A 19,573-nucleotide genomic window follows, 5' to 3' on the forward strand; every position below is an offset into this window, starting at 1 on the left:
CACTAGTAATTAATTTCATCAATTATATATATATATATATATAGCTAGATATGTCACGTATCAAGCTTTCTGTGTTTTCTTTACATTTTAAACTTTTAGGTGATACGATCATTCTGAGCATTCGATACATTTGATATTAAAGAAAATATTTGTGATGTAGTTCTTATAGCAGATACAAGACAAGCTTAACTATATTCTACGCACAAACACACACACACACACACATATATATATATATATATAAAAGGATGATATAATTAATTAATTAGTAGAGGTAGAGGTAGAGGTAGAGGTAGAGAGCCAATGCAGAAAGTTGGGGAGGGTAGCAGTGTCAGCCCTGTAATGGTTCTGAGTGAATTCTCTGAGTTGGGACCATGTGAAGTCTCCATACTTTCTTCTAACTTCCCCCAAATCATTACATCTTTCATCTTCATCATCTTGTTCATGGTGAATGATAATATTATTCTGCAGCAGATCTGGCGGGGGCTTCACCAGTTTGTCCTCTCTCGGATTCACAAAGAACACCACTGATCTCCTCACCCTCTCCTTGTTCACCACTGCTCGGTGCACACAGCTCTTGTACTTCCCATTGCACAATGCCTGAGAAACAAATATCGAATCAATTAATGATGCAAGAAATTAAATTGGATAATGAACGATTCAATGATCGAATGAATGACCATGAATGTGTCGCAGATATTCACAACGAAGGTGTCGGGGCGAGGTTGCACAGTTCGCCAGTATTTTATGTTGTCGGAATCAGACAAGATCTGGAGGCCCCCGACCTGATCCTGGTGAAGAATGGTTAAAGAATTTGGATCAGTATGAGGGCCTGTCCCCAAGGTGAGACCAGAAGCTCCTTTGGCTTTACATGGTGGATAATTGTTGCCCCTCATTATGGAATATCCATCTTCGAAATATTTTCTGTAATGAAACCTCTCCACCCCCAAACTCATTGCCAACAGCTCCATTATTGATAGGGACAATCGCTTCATCTCTTTGCAGTATTTGGCAAATGCAAACCTTTCATTTATTATTTAACATCCATCCATCCATCCCATCCACAACAAATTAAATTAGTGTGTTTGTTTGGAGGATTGGATTTTAATAAAAAAATTGAATTCAAATAGTTGTATCATACGATATAAATAAGTATTAAAAAATAAGTGTTTAATTTAATACTTTTTTGAAAGAAAAATTAGTGAGACTAGTACAAATCCTTTAAACAAACATACCTTTAACTACTTTTCATCACCATTTTTTTTAGTTGTGTTTTCATCACATGTTAAAAATTGCTCTTTCTATATCATCTTGCTCTCTTTAGACATGGACTTTTGAAGTTTTGGAATTTTAAAAAAAAAATTAAAAATAGTAAAAAGTTAGTGTTTAATTAGATATTTTATAGAAAAACAATAAAAAATAATTGAGATATTTTCGGAAAATATTTAAAAGTAACTGAATTTTTATAAAAATATTATGTTGATGAATAGCAATAAAAATTTTGGAAATATCTATATAAACAAAATCACATTTGAATATATATAATATACAGGACAAAATCAATAATAATCATAAGTATAAATGTAAAGGGAGTTTTAATTTTTTTTTCCTCTATTTGAATAATTGTTGGATGTGATATTTTATATATTAAAAAAAAATCACTGTGTTTTTATATTGAACCGAAAGTAATGCATGGTAACAAAGAATTTCAAATTAAACATAGCCTAAATTTGCAAATTTTTTTGAAATATATCTATATATATGTATATATATTTGTTTATATCTCACCCTGCTTCATGAAAATCTTGGCCAATGGAGGATTTAACATAATGGACGACATCGCCACTATCATGTGCATGGCTGTAGCAAAAGGAGAAGGTCTCCTTCCATGGAAGCATGGCGGAGAACCTCTGCGAATGGGCGCCGGAGTAGCCGCAGAGGCCGCCGGGCTTTCTCAGCGCCGCCATTTTCCTGCTCATCGGGAGACTGAAGAAGGTATCCATGTGATCGTACACTGACTGAATCAGGCCTGGATCCACGCCATGATTGCTGATTTGGAAGAACCCTTGGCTCAGGCAGGCCGCCCTGATTTGGGAGACGGCCAACTGTGTCGCCGCCTGATCGCCATTGAAGAAACCCCGGAGGTCCACCACCGGCGGCTGCCGGAGCTCCTCCTGGAATATCTCCTGGTCGTCCTGACCTGGCCATAGAAATTGTGGCGGCAAGCTCGGCTGCTGCTCGATTGCCGAGACGTCGAAGATCAACTTCATCTTGTTGGTAGGAGTGAGAATTGGGGGATCTGAAAGATGATCCATTAACTAGGGTTGCAGGAAGATGATGATGGAGATGGAGATGTGATTATTTGATGATATGAGGGGGAAAGGAATTAGATTTGCAGGGAGTTGTTTTTAAGTCTAATTTATAAGAGGTAGAGATATAATAAGTGTGATGAAATTAGTTTGGAGTTTTTGGAGAATTTTTTGAGATTTTTGGTAATAAAAAAATTGAAGTATGACGTAAATAAAAATTTTGGGATATTAATAATTTGTTTGAAAAATGAATTATTAATAAAAAATAAAAGTCCAATGAATATTAGTTATATTGAATTGTAGTAAAAAGAAAAAACAAAAATATTTTATTAGTATGGTGTAATATAAAAGTAATGGTATTTGTGTAATATATTGTCAATTGAAAATATATTTATTATATTGGATTGTAGTAAAAAAAAAAAAAAAAGGACAAAAATATCTTATTAGTATGGTGTAATATAAAAGTAATGGCATTTGTATAATATATTGTAAATTGTAAATTGAAAATGTATTTATTATGTTAAGTACAATTACAATGATAACCTTGTTTGTTTTGAGACGGACAAAAAATGGTAACCTCTTTCAATGAGACGGAAAGAGTATATTAAATATATATATATATACTAACATTGAAACAGAGTTCAAAGCAGAGTTTTTTTATTATTATTATTATTAATTTGAGCATTTGACAAATTATAATAATAACTAAGTTTTAAATCATTTTGAATGACGAGTAAAGAGCTCAGGTTTGTGCAAATAACTTAACTTATACAAAGTATTAAAACATAATCGTCATATTTAGCAAAATAAAATTTAAAAAATAAACAAAATGCATCGTCATGCTTATTTATATAAAGAGAGAGTAACGATTTCCAAAGTCATTAAAAAAAAAAAGATAACGATTGTCCAAAAATAAATTCCATTACTAGCTCACTACAATATACAAAGTTACTGATCAAATCATGAAAAAAAAAAAAAAAAAAAATTATATCATAGCAACACATCAACAAACTAACATTAAAAGATCAAAAATAATCTATAAACGGTATAAATAAATAAAATTAGGATGCATTCTTGTCAATGAATTAATTAATCCTCCAATTCCCAACCCCAAAATCTCCATAAATACTTCAAGATTGGATCTCACCAGTCATGTTTTTATGGAGAATCCCAAAAATTTGCTGCTTCTGCTGCTGTTCTGTTCTGTTCTTGGACCTGAAATCGAATAGAAAACAGCTTTCCAGGAACACAGCAAGTTGCTGCTGCTGCCATTCTTGAATTGGGTGGACCAATACTGATTATCAGTCCATCCCGTCAATGGCTTCGTCTTCGTCATCCTCTTCCTCCTCGTCGCCATCTGTGCTCTGCGAGCTTTGTTCTCCTGCTTCAGCTGTTAGCAAAGAACCCTGACAGAGTAGAGCACAACCACAACAATAGCTTCAGATTATTAGAACATCATCAAAGAAGTCGTCAGGCAGGTCATTGGGAGGCATGGGCATTGATGTTTTATACCTTTAGGTTGGCTGGACTGATTACTGTCGAATCAACGTCCATGGCATGAGGATCTACAGCATTGTTGGTCTGAAGGAACAAAGGGAATCACTGTAAGTTTTTTTTCTTCTTTTGTTTCGGCCGGTGCATTCAATGCAATATTGTCTGGAAAGATTACAAAGATTAACAAGCAATGCTATGTAGTAGTTGGCCAATGCATTTGAAGCAAAGGTGGAGTTGAAAAAGGGTGCATTTGTTGTTCACAAGTTATAAAAGTTTGGCAAATATATATATATATATATATAAACACAGAGACATGAATAGCAGGACATGACCATTGCAGGAAATGTGCAAAAATTCTCTTGAATTTAAACTGAAGTTTCGATAACAATGACAACAGAGTACTTTTTACTCGTTATTTAAGAGGTCATAGGTAAAATACCTTATTAGTTGCTTCAGATTCAACAAAGTCCATCCTCACCACCCCTCTAGGCATAGGCCTGCATGGATGAAACAACGAATGATGTGGTGCTTGATTGATGAAAATAAATAGAAACCTCATGTGAGAATTGAGCAGATAAGTGTACCGGTCAATATCAGCATAAGCATAATGATCTGGTTGTCTTTTATCATCATCTTCTTCTTCTGGCTGCACATTGAGCTTCTATGAGAAATTAGTTCACTGTGCATTCGTTGCTTCTTTTATATATGAAGTAACTTGGTCAAGCACTTTAATGGCAACCAAAAATAGTTTCAACAATTTCAAGCAAGGGGCCAAGGGCAACGTAAGAATTTAACAACCAAACTCGCAGAGGATTCAGGAATACATGCAACGACATGAGAATTCAGGAAAATTAAGACCACAAGATGATTCCGACAGAAAGCAACTAAAGCACAAACTTAACTGCAACCTATACATGTTAACAAGAGTTAACAGTTACAGAAGATATGGATCCACTAATCAAATTTTCCAAAAACCGAAAACCTTATTCAGAAGGATGAGTATGCATGTGCACTTGTGAACACCAAATGTTCACTTTTCAAAGAAATGCTGAGAGGCAGAAATCATATTGTAAGTTCAACGGAAGCAGATCAATGAAACTAAGTGAAGGAAGATGATAGAACGTAGGGTTAAAAAAAAAACAATGAAATGATTTGATGGTTTAATCCTGCTGAGGAAAACCAATTCTCCCTACTACCAAGCCAAAGCCGTGAATTATAAGATATTGGTTCTCATTAACAAAGAAGAAGAACAAACCTCTGGCATTTCAGTATCTGGTGGCCGCTCATGGAATTCAACACTTGGAGCATGCTGTAGCTTGGAGAGATTATCAAGGAGCTTTGCTCTTATTTTCTGCAACATTTCCCGGGTGTTTTTGTTCTCCATGTTACTTGGAGGAACATGAAGACTGTAATCTGGACCAAAATACTCCATATATTCATTGAATGGCATTTTATCATCAAGTTCGACTCCCAGGGCCACCCCTGTCTGCTCCACAAACAAAGCTATCTTGTTAAAAATGCTACAGTTGAAAGATAATAATAAGGTACTGATGTTTAAGTACAATCTGTCAAGTCAGTCAAAATAATCTCTCTGCTGGGATAGTCGTGTCTATGAAGCCAACTCAAAAAATGGAAAACAGTTTAGTTATGTAATATAAAAATGAGAACAGGCTTGACATTTCTCAGGGTTCTATGTTGTCGCTAATCAGAAAATGAATTATACATTAAGGAAGACTGTGGTGGCGTACCTCATAACACCAGCAACGAGCGACATTGCGTATTGTGTAGCCACCTCCACCCAGTAAAAGAAGCGGCACGTTGAAAGATCTCATAAACCTGACACACTCACCATGACCTTTAACAGAGAGATTGAAGCAGCCTAATCTGTCCCCAGATAATGAGTCTGCTCCACATTGCAGGACCACTGCTCCGGGTCTATATACTTCCATCACCTTCCTCATTATTGGCTTAAATAATGCATGATAACTTTCATCATCGATTCCATCATCTAATGGAACATTGAGTGCATAATATTTCCCTGTTCCATATCCAATGTCATGTATGTGCCCAGTACCAGGGAAATATTCTCCAAATTTATGAAAGGAAACTGTCATGACTCTGTCAGTGGTATAAAAGGCCTCTTCAACGCCATCGCCATGATGAATATCAATGTCCACATATAAAACACGCTGCAATTAGACCATGAACAAATATCAGATTGGAAAGGAAAAAGAATAAAGGATTAACAAGTGGAATAAGACAATGGGGATAAAAACTCAGCATGCCATTGTGTTAGAGATGCTATCGGATTTATCTTTTCAAATTCATTCAGGTATTTTTTACATTTGAAGTTAGCTTCAGAATTTTTATACCATATCAGATGGTGGAATACCAATGTCTAAGCAAGTACATGGATTTCCATGCCAGCATATATAAATCTCCCAAAAGATAAGAGGTACAGAAGCTTCATACCTGGTGATTTTTGAGGAGTTCCAAAATGGCCAGCACTATGTCATTGACGTAGCAGAAACCAGAAGCCTCACATTTCTTTGCATGGTGCAAACCACCAGACCAATTTACAGCAATGTCACAGTGTCCATGATTTAACTTCACTGCCCCACCAATAGACCCACCAGCATATGTTTGACAGAAGGAATAAAGACCGTCAAATACAGGGCAATCTTCCCCAACATTGAATTTCTTCAGGTGCTTGAACTGTTCATGTTGAGTCTCTGGAGTGATTCTTCTCAAGAAAGAGATGTACTCATCAGCATGAAACCTGCAAAGATCTTTCTCTCGGGCAGGATTTGGCTTTAAAACATTCATTTGCTGCAGCAATCCGTAACGCAAGAGGAGAGCATGAGTCATCCGCATTCTATGCGGCTTCATTGGATGACCTTGGCCATAATAGTAATTTCCCACCTCTGCATCATAGAAGTAGCAAACTTTTCTTTTCACTCCATCAGCTCCAGATGGCAAAGAATTACCACCCATATCCATTTTCCTGCTCATGATAAAACAAGTTTAAGGTAAATCAAACTGGAAAACAAGAATGAGAAGACCTTCACCACTTTGTGACAAAGACTGTTCTAACATTGACCACACATGCCACCGAAAAACTACATATATTATTTCCAGGTTTCAAGATATTGTCCGTATTACTTCTTTCGGAAAATGAACAAGTTATGATCCACAAGAGAACATTGATCCCAATTTCCAATACAGAGTTCAACATTTATTTAATACTTCTAACTTTGGAAACCACTCTACTTAAATTTTATGAGCCAAAGACATGATTTCACACATCCGCATATATGGCATTCAATGACAGTTAAAATTTCTTACTTGTCTCAAATAAACAAGGGGCGTTAAGACTACTAAAAAAATAAATAAATAAACAAATAATGAAAACACATACTAAGAATTGGGCAACAAAATATTTCATAGCCAGGAAAATGTTTGATATTCCAGTATTCGAAGTTTCATAAATTACATGTAATCTGCTATGGAGTTCGATAAAGTTACTCAGAAAATCTAGCAAATGTTTTTCCCTTAGTCGTGTTGAGCTTTAGGAAGTTCCTGCTTGTGAAAAATTATATTAACTATCAATTAACTCAGCTGTTATTTAACAATGATTCGGCTTGATCAGTAAAAAGGGGAAAAGAGTTAATGCTTGACAAGTAATAATGCATGATTCACCAGTGGATTAGTGGCAATCAACTTGTATTTCTTTTACACGTGTCTTTTGCAATTAATTTTTGGTGCAATACCTACCTCTGGAGTCATGAATGCATACTTTATGAGAACTAACAACAAAACACAAAGTCTCCTACAAGATTATCCTTTATTGTCTTAATTGTATTTGAACGAGGCATACTAGGGACAACACGTGTATCAAAATTGGTTCTGGCTGAAATCCTTAAACAAACATCTTGGGTACGTCACCCAAATCATTTGGATATCCATCTTTCTTAAAATTTAACAAAAAGCACACTAAAATCCAATAGATGAGTTCAAATGCATATTTCCAACATGCTCTCCTCTTCCTAATAACTAACTTGAATTTCCTAATAAATGTGTGGAACCCATCAGGCAATGCCGAAAGAGAGAGGGGAGGAGTTTTTTCTTCTTTTCTTTTCTTTCTATTGGACATTTATTATCTATCACTGCAAAATAACATGCTGATTTTGGTAGATTATCTAATGTCTACTCATTTTGCTAGCTTTTGAACTTATTCCTCATATGTGACCATATCTTTCACGGAATTCATAATTGAAGATTTGATCTATCATAGATGAAATGAAAAATGAAGCATCAAAGCCTCTCAAGAGCGAAGCTGTTTTAGCTGCTAAGACAATACGGTGGCACATTTTGCATTCACTACATTATTAACATGGAGATACTAACAGAACTGAAGTAATAAAGCAAGGAGGAGGTTGAGCTGCACCACATACAAAAGAACAAACAACTTTCATCATATTAGCTTGTAGAAAAACCATTGTTTCTCAGTTATACGTCTTGCAGATAACAAATTGAACTGTATAATTAATGTGTATGTACATTGTAAACCATAAATGGAGTTAAAGCACACAACCCTGGTCAAAAGTGAAAGCTAAACTATCAACGAAGAGTGAGAGAGAAAACAACCCACTTTCAAGTTAGCAAAAAAGCTCAGACATGCAACAGCACTAAAGCCAGCCTAAACATTCATTCATCACATCACAGCATGATTACTTTCAACGGGTGATGTTTTGCATGGGAATGCATTATTACCCTTCAAATTGTTCTGGGGCACATATTCGAAGTGATCTATTTACTTTGGAGAAGCTTCTAAAATAATGATACTCATTCGTGTCAGCACACACACATAGCTTAGAAATGTTAGCTTTTGGTACGATCTTGAATATGATATCAAACTAATACATCAACACTACAAAACTGACTTAAGAGCGTAAATATGTGACTACAAAGACTTGTTGTGTTGCACCATCGCAGCTCGCTGTTGAGATCATTAACCACCATACAAGACAACAACAGGGACATATTTTATCAATTCACATGCAAATAAAGAAACAAAAAATGTGATAGCATTGTTCTAATAGCTCACATTTGCATTTCCTAATAGTGTGCCAAAAACCATGTGATTTATCTACAAGTTTTATTTTTTGTTAATAGACATGACATGTTACTTTGCCACACCAATGCCCCCTTTCATAGGAAATATCCAAATTCAATTTTACCATAAATACTACTTATGCGAAATAATTTATGTCAAAAAGTCACAAAGACCAATCTAATCCATTCTTCATTACAATAAGACAAGGGGTACTTGGTTTCAATCAAATTATCCTTTTCTCTTGTTAGGTGCTTCCATAGAAAAACATTTTGGCTAAATCTCAATAGTATGTTTTGTTTATATTGGAAAAGACAACGAACATCAGATCTATCCCATAATCTCTTGATAAAGGAAAATATCTCCAAACTAAGACGAATCAAACTACATGTGTTATATACAGTTCACAGTTCTCACGATGAGGAATTGGAAGGAATCAAAACAAAATTTCCACATAGTTCTTCATCACATGTGATCCAAAATAAGAAAAAATCACTTAACCAAACACCCCCCCCCCCCCCCCTTTTTTTTGGTCTTCTCAAACATCTTAAGATCCAAATTTACACCCCCAAGTGTCATGGCTCGAAGAAAAACAAAGAAACAAACAAAAGATATGAAAAACTCAATCAAACTGTGCAGGTAAATTTCTCGAGGGAAATAAAAAAACCCTAGGATAATTTTTCCGCAGAATTTTAAAACACCGCATATACCGATGGTAAACAATTGTGCATGTTATCGACGAGCATCCTCTAAAACTACAGAAAGCAGTACTCTAGCGTCTGATCATCAACTCTACCATGCATGCGCTATACTAAAAATGGAATCCTTCTTCCGAAGCGTATGCGTTAGCAAACCAGGAATATTTTCGATTACCATTCTCTCTCTCTCCCAATTGGACCCCTCTCTAAATCTAACATTGGCCTAATTCCGATTCACTAGTTAGAGCTCACCAAGTTGCCCCAGTTTTATAGATATTTATAAATCTCAGATTAAAATTAAAATTATTAAAAAAAGAAATAAAATATCAAACAGGAAGTCGGAATCATATAGGAAGAGAGGTAACGAGACGTAAGTGTCGAGGAGAAAAGCGTTACCTGAAAAGTTCGAGAGGCGCTGCTAAACCCGCCGGCGGTAATCGGCGAGGAGAGGGTTTTGGTGGATTCGCCTCTCAGAATATATCGAAGAGTTTTGGCTAGCTGCTTGTTTCGTTTTGGTGACACTGGCTGCCTCCGCCTCCTTTTATACTCGCGGACATTTTATTTATTTTTTTTATATGGGATTTGAGATTTGGTTGATAAAATTAATCATATTTAGATTTTCCAAATTTTTTTGCAAATTGAATGAATGATTTAGATTTTTTTTTATTTTAAATGACATAACTATCTTCTTTTTTTTCAAGAATTTAATTTATTATAATAAATTAAATTTGTACATTTATTCTTTTTTAAAATTTTATTTATATTTTTATGAAAATAGATGTATTTTAATAAAAAAATTAATATTATATTAATATTTAAAAAATATAATACATACATATTCATACCAAGTATATCATATGTAATTTATACACATGTTTATTTAAAGATTTGAATTTTATATTGTAATTTGAATAGTAAAAATATTAAATTGAAATATTTTATTGAAAGAATAATAATAGAATTTTTCATGTAGCGGCTGCGAGTTCCACGGCATAAAAAAAAATAATAAAATTTTTCGGGTAGAGACCGCGGATTTTCATGAAAAAAAAAAAATAATAATAATAATAATAATAGTAGAATTCTTTAGTTACCTATCCAAATATCTCAAATTTTATATATAAAAATATCTTAATCTTATATTAAAAGAGAAAATAGTAAAACGTGAATTTTATATATAAAAGAGAAAAACCTACGCTTCAAGCTCTGTTAACTTACCCATTCGATTCAATTTAAAAATATATAAATAAATAATTGAATGAATATTCAGATTTTTCTTATTATGAACTCCTTTGCGGCTCAGAGGTATGTGTTCAATAGTACATAATAATATATTTTCATAGTATTATATAATATTACTCCAAAATATAGGATGCAAAATAAAATTATAACCAGTTTCTCAAAAATTAAAAAAAAAATAAAACAGGATGCAAAATAAAATTATAACTAGGTCCGTTTTTCTGTAGATACGGGAATTTAAGAGGGGTATAATTAGTAAATAATAAAAAATATATTAATAAAAATAATTATATATTAAGATTAAAACAATATATAATTAAAATTTAAAAAGTCACAAATTAAAATTTTTTAAAATAAGATGTATAATTCTTTTTTTTAAAAAAAAAAGTGACAAAATAAATAGACAAACCAAAATGAAAAAATAAACATGGAGGCAGTAATAAAAAAGAGGAGGCAAGATTCTAGTCAGTCAGTCAGTCAGAATAACTGTCAAGTAGCAATAACATTTAGTTATGTACGGGTGTGCGGGTTAGCCCCGGACTCACTTTGGTTGGGGCGAATTTGGGTCTATAAAATATACTTCAAGGCGAGTTGTGACTTTTAAATTTTAAACCCGGTGGGGTTCAGGGCGGGTTACGGGTTTTATGAAAAACCCGTCCCATCTTGGACTTAGACTCGAATCCGAATATTTTAATAATTATTAGAATTAATATATATTCATATAATATAAATTATACTTTCTTCGTCCAGTCTAAGAGTCTTATTTACCTTTTGTACTTAATATTAAAAATAGTCTTATATTTTTATAATTTTTTACACAAATTCTAATATAATAATAATATTCAAATATAACACAGTAAATGAAACCAGGATTATTGTCGTCTCCTCGTCTGCCGCCAACTGCCATCACTACGGAGTGCGGACAATTGCCAATATTTGATTGTTATTGTAAAATTTTGTCTCCTCTGCCCTGACCGCCATCACTGCGTACCATCACAAATATGTGATTGTTCTTGTTTTTAGAATTAAAATATTTTTAGTGTTTTAACACTTATATTTTTAATATAAATTTATTAAAATAAATTATATTTTATTTTAAAAAATAAAATTTTCGAATTGGCCCGGAACCAAGAGGATTCGGTGGGACGGATCCTGATGGTGAACTTAAGCGTGATGGGGCGGATCCTGAGCCTAATATTTTATAGTGTGGCGGATTCCGGAACGTGCAAAACCTTGTGTTTAACCCGCCTTTGAGATCCCTAATAACATTTTTATAAAAACTCCAATCAGAGTGGTCGCAGTAATGGCGGCCTGCCCAATGGAATGTTTCTTCACGTAGCTCGGAACATCCTTTGATTCCACAAGGGCATCGAGGTAATTTGTCAGCTCCCCATTCGGACCTTATAATCCATACAAAGTTATATTAATAAATTGGGTGTGTTTGTTCGGGGGTTTGGGTTTTAGATTTTGAATAGTAAAAATTTTGAATTTGAATAGTTGTATGATATGATATAAATAGGTGTTGGTATGATGTTTTGAATGTAAAATTGATTTTTAGTATAATATAAAAAAAAATAAAAAATAAGTGTTTAATTTGATTTTTTTAGAAAATTTTTTTGAATGAATAGTAGAATTTTGACAAAATCCTACCAACGAACACACTCTAAAATGGTATGTTAGTTATGTAAATGAGCTTAAACAACAAGAGATCAATTAAAAAGAGATATGGCGATCTGCTTACTCAGAAATGTGTCGTCAGCGTTGTGGCACTTATGTGGAGATGGGAAGATCGCCATGTTTGGCTGGAATTGTGAATCAGTTGATTTGATAACGTATGTATATATATAAATCGGTTAGAATATAAAACTAACATTCTCTATTTCAATAATAAAAATTCATACATATTTATACAAATCGTCAAGAATTCTTACAAATATCTTAAATAATACAATATCATAAATATAATATATTACTTTTAAATATATTTTAACACTCCTCCTTAAACTCAAAATATGACCTAATAAACTTGAGTTTGTCAAAAGTGACCGAAAAAGATATAGCCGAGATCTTCCACGAACGAACTTGAATTTGCCAAGATTGACCAAAAGTGGTGTAGCCGTCTATTGGATCAGAGTCAGAACTCTCAGCATAGTTAGAGTTGGAAACAGGACTCGCTCGCTTACAACGGAACTAGAAAAGAAAACAGGACTCGCTCACTCTACAGAGCTAGAGTAAGAAACAGGACCTCCTCGCTCTCAATAAAGTTAAAGTCGAAAATAGGACTCTCAACAACGTTAAAATCGAAAGTAGATTATGTCAATGGAGTATTATAAATGGAAACGACATGAAAATAACAGCATCATCGTGGATATAAGCAAATATATTAATAAAATGAAAGGCTGCTTCCAATTCTTCCCAAGTATGAATCTGCCTATCTTCCAAGCACACTACCACGAAGTCATCTAAGAAGTCATAAAAAAATATATATGAAATATAATGGGTTATGGAGGTACCCGGAGAAAATTTGACTTTGATACATGTTAGAATATAAAACTGAAATTTTCTATTTCAATAATAAGAATTCGTATATATTTATAATGATATGCAAATCGTCTAAATAAGATAAAGAATTTTACAAATATTTTAAATAAAATAACTATTGTAAATATAATATATTGCTTTTAAATATAATATTTGTAGCAGGTGTGTGGGTTCGTCGTCGATTATGAGCGTATTGGCAGTAGAGCAGAATATTTGCCTTTGAAGTTTTTGTTTTCCCAAATGCGTTTCATTCCTTGATGAACAGAGGCTTTGTGTTTTTTGTGAAGGCAGTGTGATCCAGAATCAATGCACTCGGATTGACCCTAACAATACACAAACAGCGAACATAGTATGTTTGTTTTTTAGGGGATTGGATTTTAAATCTATTATTCATTTCATTTTTTTTAAAAAAATAAATATCAAATTAAATATTTATTTTTTATTTTTTATATTATACTAAAAAATTAATTTTATATTTAAAATATCAAATCAATAACTATTTATATCACATTATATAATTATTTAAATTCAAAATTTTTACTATTCAAATTTCCACCGCCGCAAAACAAAAAATTCAAACAAATCATCAATTGTTAATCACAATTATCGAATAGAAATTGGAAATCGGAATGGAAGATGTTACTAAGTATTATTACAGACAATACATTGTATAGGTTAATATAATGCAAATACAATACATAAACTAACAACACATATTATAGTCTCGTAACACCACATAGAACAGTTGGTTTTAACACATGACATACAACACACACAACAACAGTTGATTTTAGCATCTGACATACTCTTATACAACACACTTGTTATTATATAAAAATAAAAAATACATATTTTTATTATACACAATATGTGTTGTACATAATAATATTTATTGTTTATACATATAACGTGTGCTTGGTTGAAAAATCAACATCATACTCTGATTATTTCAATTCATCGTCCTAACCATCCTCTTTTCTTAATAAAAAGAAGAAAATGAAGTACTTCCTCCATTGATTTTTTTTTTTAATTTTTGTATGTCTTGTAACAATTGTCATATTCCTTTTTAAAATTTACTAAATCAAAATATATTTAATGAATATAAATTAATTTAATTAATTACATAATATATAACATTCATACCAGGTAGCTCTTACTCAAAACCTCTTTATTTTTATTTCTTTACGAAATATAAATATTTTTATTTATATTTAAAACGCAAATTCTTTTATAAAATTAGTTTATATTAATTAAATAAATAAATTATTTTTTTATTTATTTATAGTATAAAAAGTTTTATTATCTATAAAATAATATATCTATATTACATATTATATTTTTTATTACAGTATAATTTTTAAAATATTTAAATACATATTATAATTATTTTAGTTATATATAATAAAAATTTATTTTAAAACTATTAATATCCAATTATATAAAAATAATAAAATATTATTATAATTCATTACTATTATTAACTAATTAAATACTCTTTCAATTCCAAAAAATAAATAGATAAATAGATGAGGACAGAAAGACTATCATTATTTTTAAATACCAGTTACCCCAAATTTTTCAAATTTTACTATTTGGACTTTGCATTTACCGAAAAAAAAAAAAAAAAAAAAAATTTCTCTCACAAAATGTTCCATCAAACATTATTTTAATACCAAACTCAAACCAAAATTTCTCAAACTCAACCATAAGAAACACTCCCTTAATATATTTATATATATATATATATAATGCAGACATCCAACGTGGCCTAGACTCTTCCATCGTACAGTACAAGCAAAGGGACCGGAGAAGTGCACGCAGACACAGCACATTCTTCCATTCTCCGACCCATTCATATTTGGGAGGCTCTATCATTCTGGTTGTTTTTTTTAAGGTCTGATTTTAATATTAAACTACATAAACAAATAAAATTCTTGAATCAAACATTGTTTAAATAAAACATCTAAACTTTCGTATTCAATGCAAATTAAAAAGAGATACAATACTGTAAAAACAAAAGTAAAAAATGACTATGTACTAACTGGATAAATATTTTTTACTGGAGATCATATTCTGTGGTGAAAATATATATACACAGAAAAGTATCGGCCGCCATAAGAAAAATTCAGGAGACAAGACAACGAAATATGGATTATATTATATATATATAGATAGATAGATCTTTATCACCTCTCTCTGTGCATATCTCCTCTGTCACCTCTGACTCTTTTCTTTTTCTTGTTTCTATGCATATGTTCAGTTTCGACATATTGTTTTCGGGTACAAATAAAAAAGACAACGTTTGCGAGTAAACAAACTCAGAAAAAGCCCATCAAGAAAGGAAGTCAAACTCAACTCAGGGTTCCACGATCACCCACTATTGTTAATTTATACATTTCCCAACCAGAAGCAGGTGCCTCTCTCTCTCTCTCTCTCTCTCTCTCTCTCTCTATTCTTCTGCTTGTAATAATTTTCTGCTGCAACTGTTGAATGGATTAAAGGTTTGGAATCTCGAATAAAGTTTGACTTCCTGGATTTATTGTTCCTTTCGATATCGCTTTCTTGTTCTTATGATTCATGACAAGTGAATTGGGAAAGTGATTAGGGCTTCTTAGATTATTGTTCTATTTTGCAGAAACAACTTTGATTCCATTTCTTTTCTTTTTTTTTGGTTAAAAACAGTGTTTGATAGTTAGGCAGAGAGAAAAAAGCAGATGAGAAAAGTGAAGGGAGATTAGGCAGTAAGCTTTTTATGATTTCATTGACCTAACTTTTTTTTTTTTTTTTTTAAATTCTTGCCTATAATCCATAACTCAATCCTACAGTTGGATTTTAGCAGATTCATTAATTTGCTTCAAGGAATAAACTAAAGTTAGCATAAAGGATTCATTTAAAAAATCTGGAATTTGTTTATTCTTTTGTAATTTCAGCGCTGGATTTCATTTGTGCAGACAGACATTTCTGTTCTTTCAATCAAACATTGTCCCTTTGGTGCAATGGGAAATTCTGAATCTTCACCTGAAGACAGCCATGAAAGTTTTTCGCATCAACCTGGTGTACACACAGGCTACTCAATTGATTCAGGACATCGACCTCAATCTCCAGAGCATACTAGAATTTCAAGACAAATGACTCATCAGTATCATGATCCCCAGCCGGAGCCCGGAACTTCTGCAAACACTAAATATAGGAAGAGACGGCAGTCTGCCCATATAGCCGATAACTTCAACTCTTTGGATGAGGTATCATTTCATAGATTTATGGTTATTTGGCGATGATTGTGCGATACATCACTTCTATCGAATCTTGAATATGCAGACTTTTTTTGTTGGATAATGGAACTTTGATGTCTCATAGCAATAATTTAGTTTCACTAAGAGGGTGTTTGGGAAAAGTTTATTCAAGAGCTTCTAGTTTATCGAATAGATTTTAAGTAGATAGTTTTAGGGTGTGTTTGTTTTGTGTTTTGGTGTGAAAGAAATTTCAAGCGGTAGTATATTAATTTTTCGGGAAAAAATATGTCAGAAAATTTTTGTTGAAGACACAAACCCTTGAGTGTCTGGTAAACTAGCTTATTGAAAGAGTTTATTGAATCTTAAAAGTTTCAATTTTTGAAAATATATATATATATCAAATCAGCTAATTGAATTAGCTAACAACTAATTGCAAAGCATCTAATTCTGCATCATGGTTTTAAGGTGATAAATGGATTAAGGGAAGCAGGCCTGGAATCGTCGAATTTGATCCTTGGCATTGATTTTACCAAGAGTAATGAATGGACAGGTGATAAATTTTTGATAATATTTTTTACGGCAAGTTAAGTGGAGAGGATTTATCGACTAACATGATCGTCGTTTAGGGAGGATTTCTTTCCACAGGAAAAGTCTCCATGCAATCGGCCACCAACGTAATCCATATGAGCAAGCTATCTCTATCATTGGACGGACTTTATCTCCATTCGACGAGGATAATTTGATACCATGTTTCGGATTTGGCGATGGTTTGTTTTCTATTACTATTACTATTTAGGTTTCTCATTTATCGTCTAGTGAAAATGACAGATTTTTCTTTGTTTCCAGCAACGACACATGCTGAGAATGTATTTAGCTTTTACCCCGACCATCGACCTTGTAATGGATTCGAGGAAGCTCTAGCTCGATATAAAGAGATTCTTCCATTTTTGCATTTATCAGGTAATATTAGGACAACTTTATATTGATGATAATAGTTTATGTTTCTTTATTTTAGTTTTCTTGCTATTTATGTATAGGGCCAACCTCATTTGCGCCGGTAATTGATGCTGCGGTCGATATAGTGGAAAAGAGCAACTTTCAGTATCATGTCCTCGTCATTATTGCCGATGGACAGGTCAGCTTTTCATCCCGAGTCATTAGAAATTGGTTGAATTCTTACATTTTGATTGTTTGTAATGATATTAGGTCACCAGAAGTCCCAACACATTACCGGGAAGGCTAAGTCCTCAAGAACAAGCAACTATCGACTCTATAGTCGCCGCTAGGTAAATTGGATTTAGTAATTTTAAAGTGTACATTGTTTAGGTGGTTATGTAACCTGTGGTCGATGAATATTCCAGTGAATATCCTTTATCGATCATTCTTGTTGGTGTTGGGGATGGGCCGTGGGATGCAATGAAAGAATTTGACGATAATATTCCTCAACGAGCTTTCGATAATTTCCAGGTAGTTATAATTGCAGATGGCAATGCACAATGTCTAATGTTTTCATCGTATAGTGTCTAATATTCCGAAAATGGCGCATTGTATAGTTTGTCAACTTCACAGAAATTATGTCGAAGCACACGGATACAGCTAAAAAGGAATCGGCTTTTGCTTTAGCTGCTCTAATGGAAATACCTCTTCAGTATCGAGCAACGCTGACTCTGGAATTCAATGAGTAAGGCCTGAAGCCTTATGCATTTCTAATTTTTCTAAGTAAATCTAAAGATTGTTTGTTCCTCTTCTTCATAATGTGCGATTCCTTCGAAGCTAATTGGCAGTAAGAATGTATGAAAACGTAAATGAGGACGAGACTTACATTGTGATAGTTGTTGTCGTTTCCTTTGCCAAGAAAATATAATTCAGGTCCGAGGAGGAAGCCTCTTCCGCCTCCCCGTGAAGTTATTGAGCACGATGATGCTATGAGAGCTCTCCCAAAATCGACAAATTTAGAACCGGCTGAATCAGGGCCATCGGCGGAGTTAGTAAGTTCCACCCCAACATAGCCTTTCCTAATCGAGCATTTTTTTTTTTTTTTTCCTTTTTAGTTTCTAAGCTTTTTAGTTTGTGTGTCAAGGTTTGTCCGATTTGCCTGACAAATCCGAAGGACATGGCATTCGGATGCGGTCATCTGGTAAGCGTAGACACACACACCATATACACGCAGATATCCGTGTTTCATTTTGATGTTTAGTTTACTTCATCCTCGCTCCCTTCTTTTGTTTCTGAAAATTCAGACTTGCAAGGATTGTGGGGCCTCTTTATCTTCATGCCCGTTATGCCGGCAGCCAATTACTACTCGATTACGTCTCTATGGTTGAAAGATATGGCTCATCTTGAGGCCAAATACATGATCACTTTATGGTATCAGCTTCAAGGACTTGCAGAAGATTTGTTTCCAGCAACATGAGTTGTTATGAAGTAAGTTATACACACTTAAGACAGTTTCCATTTCAACTGTATTGAGGACACTTTCATTTTACATATATATCATTTTTATACTTAATTTATCTCTTTTGCTTCCATATCTTCATCATATGCTGTTCTTATGTCTACCAAGAAAGTTAAAAAAGCAGCAATACAGAAGGCTGTGATCAGTATAGCAAATCGAAACACGCAAGCGCATGACACGACGAATAGGTAAGTCGTATTTAGCCACGAGGAAGGAAAAAAAAACATTAGAGACAACAAAGTCTCCCAACAACACCTTTTTTTTGGTTTCAGACCAGACCAACTGGATCAACATTGAGATCCTCGACATGGCTTTTGGGACATGTAAGTCTTGATGCCACAAACTTTTCCGACATCCATCATCAGATAAAATCTTTTAACTTGTGCTTGCTTCCATCAAGCAGTCTCTAGCTAAATATGTAACTGCTCAATCTCATTGTCACTGCAAACCTTTTCACTGGATTTGATGCAATACGAGTAGTCCATTGCCAGGTT

The 19,573-nt window shown here is 33.3% G+C and overlaps 3 protein-coding genes across 9 annotated transcripts; 1 reads left to right on the forward strand and 2 right to left on the reverse strand.

The window, feature by feature from the left end:
- Positions 1–261: 261 nt before the first annotated feature.
- LOC127248512 (gibberellin 20 oxidase 1-D-like) lies at positions 262–2,270 on the reverse strand. The gene is made up of 3 exons (XM_051270875.1): positions 1,789–2,270; positions 681–1,023; positions 262–600 (listed from the first exon to the last, which is right to left on the reverse strand). Exons 1-3 carry the CDS (start codon positions 2,268–2,270, stop codon positions 262–264), a joined length of 1,164 nt encoding a protein of 387 aa, XP_051126832.1.
- A 1,305-nt stretch (positions 2,271–3,575) lies between these two features.
- On the reverse strand, positions 3,576–10,109 carry LOC127248804 (histone deacetylase 19-like). Its single transcript, XM_051271338.1, has 8 exons — positions 10,011–10,109; positions 6,276–6,807; positions 5,552–5,992; positions 5,059–5,289; positions 4,388–4,449; positions 4,243–4,300; positions 3,822–3,890; positions 3,576–3,715 (listed from the first exon to the last, which is right to left on the reverse strand). Exons 2-8 carry the CDS (start codon positions 6,801–6,803, stop codon positions 3,611–3,613), a joined length of 1,494 nt encoding a protein of 497 aa, XP_051127295.1. The 5' UTR covers positions 6,804–6,807; positions 10,011–10,109; the 3' UTR covers positions 3,576–3,610.
- A 5,480-nt stretch (positions 10,110–15,589) lies between these two features.
- Positions 15,590–19,569, forward strand: LOC127248382 (E3 ubiquitin-protein ligase RGLG3). 7 transcript variants are annotated; one of them, XR_007838080.1, is made up of 15 exons: positions 15,592–15,804; positions 16,343–16,633; positions 17,090–17,174; positions 17,251–17,391; positions 17,471–17,584; positions 17,662–17,759; positions 17,831–17,910; positions 17,986–18,091; positions 18,178–18,305; positions 18,480–18,612; positions 18,705–18,761; positions 18,865–19,048; positions 19,188–19,267; positions 19,352–19,402; positions 19,483–19,569. XR_007838080.1 is itself a non-coding variant. In XM_051270694.1 (12 exons), the coding sequence occupies exons 2-12, from the start codon at positions 16,388–16,390 to the stop codon at positions 18,946–18,948; spliced, it is 1,272 nt and encodes a 423-aa protein (XP_051126651.1). In that variant the 5' UTR covers positions 15,592–15,804; positions 16,343–16,387; the 3' UTR covers positions 18,949–19,137. The 7 variants fall into 7 exon arrangements, 1 of the variants encoding a protein (XP_051126651.1); XR_007838077.1 differs by having other exon boundaries at positions 19,352–19,569; XR_007838079.1 differs by having other exon boundaries at positions 19,192–19,267; positions 19,352–19,569.
- The last annotated feature ends 4 nt before the right edge of the window (positions 19,570–19,573 follow it).

Source organism: Andrographis paniculata, unplaced genomic scaffold, assembly GCF_009805555.1.
Source record: "Andrographis paniculata isolate CXL003 unplaced genomic scaffold, ASM980555v1 Contig34END, whole genome shotgun sequence".
NCBI lineage: Eukaryota > Viridiplantae > Streptophyta > Magnoliopsida > Lamiales > Acanthaceae > Andrographis > Andrographis paniculata.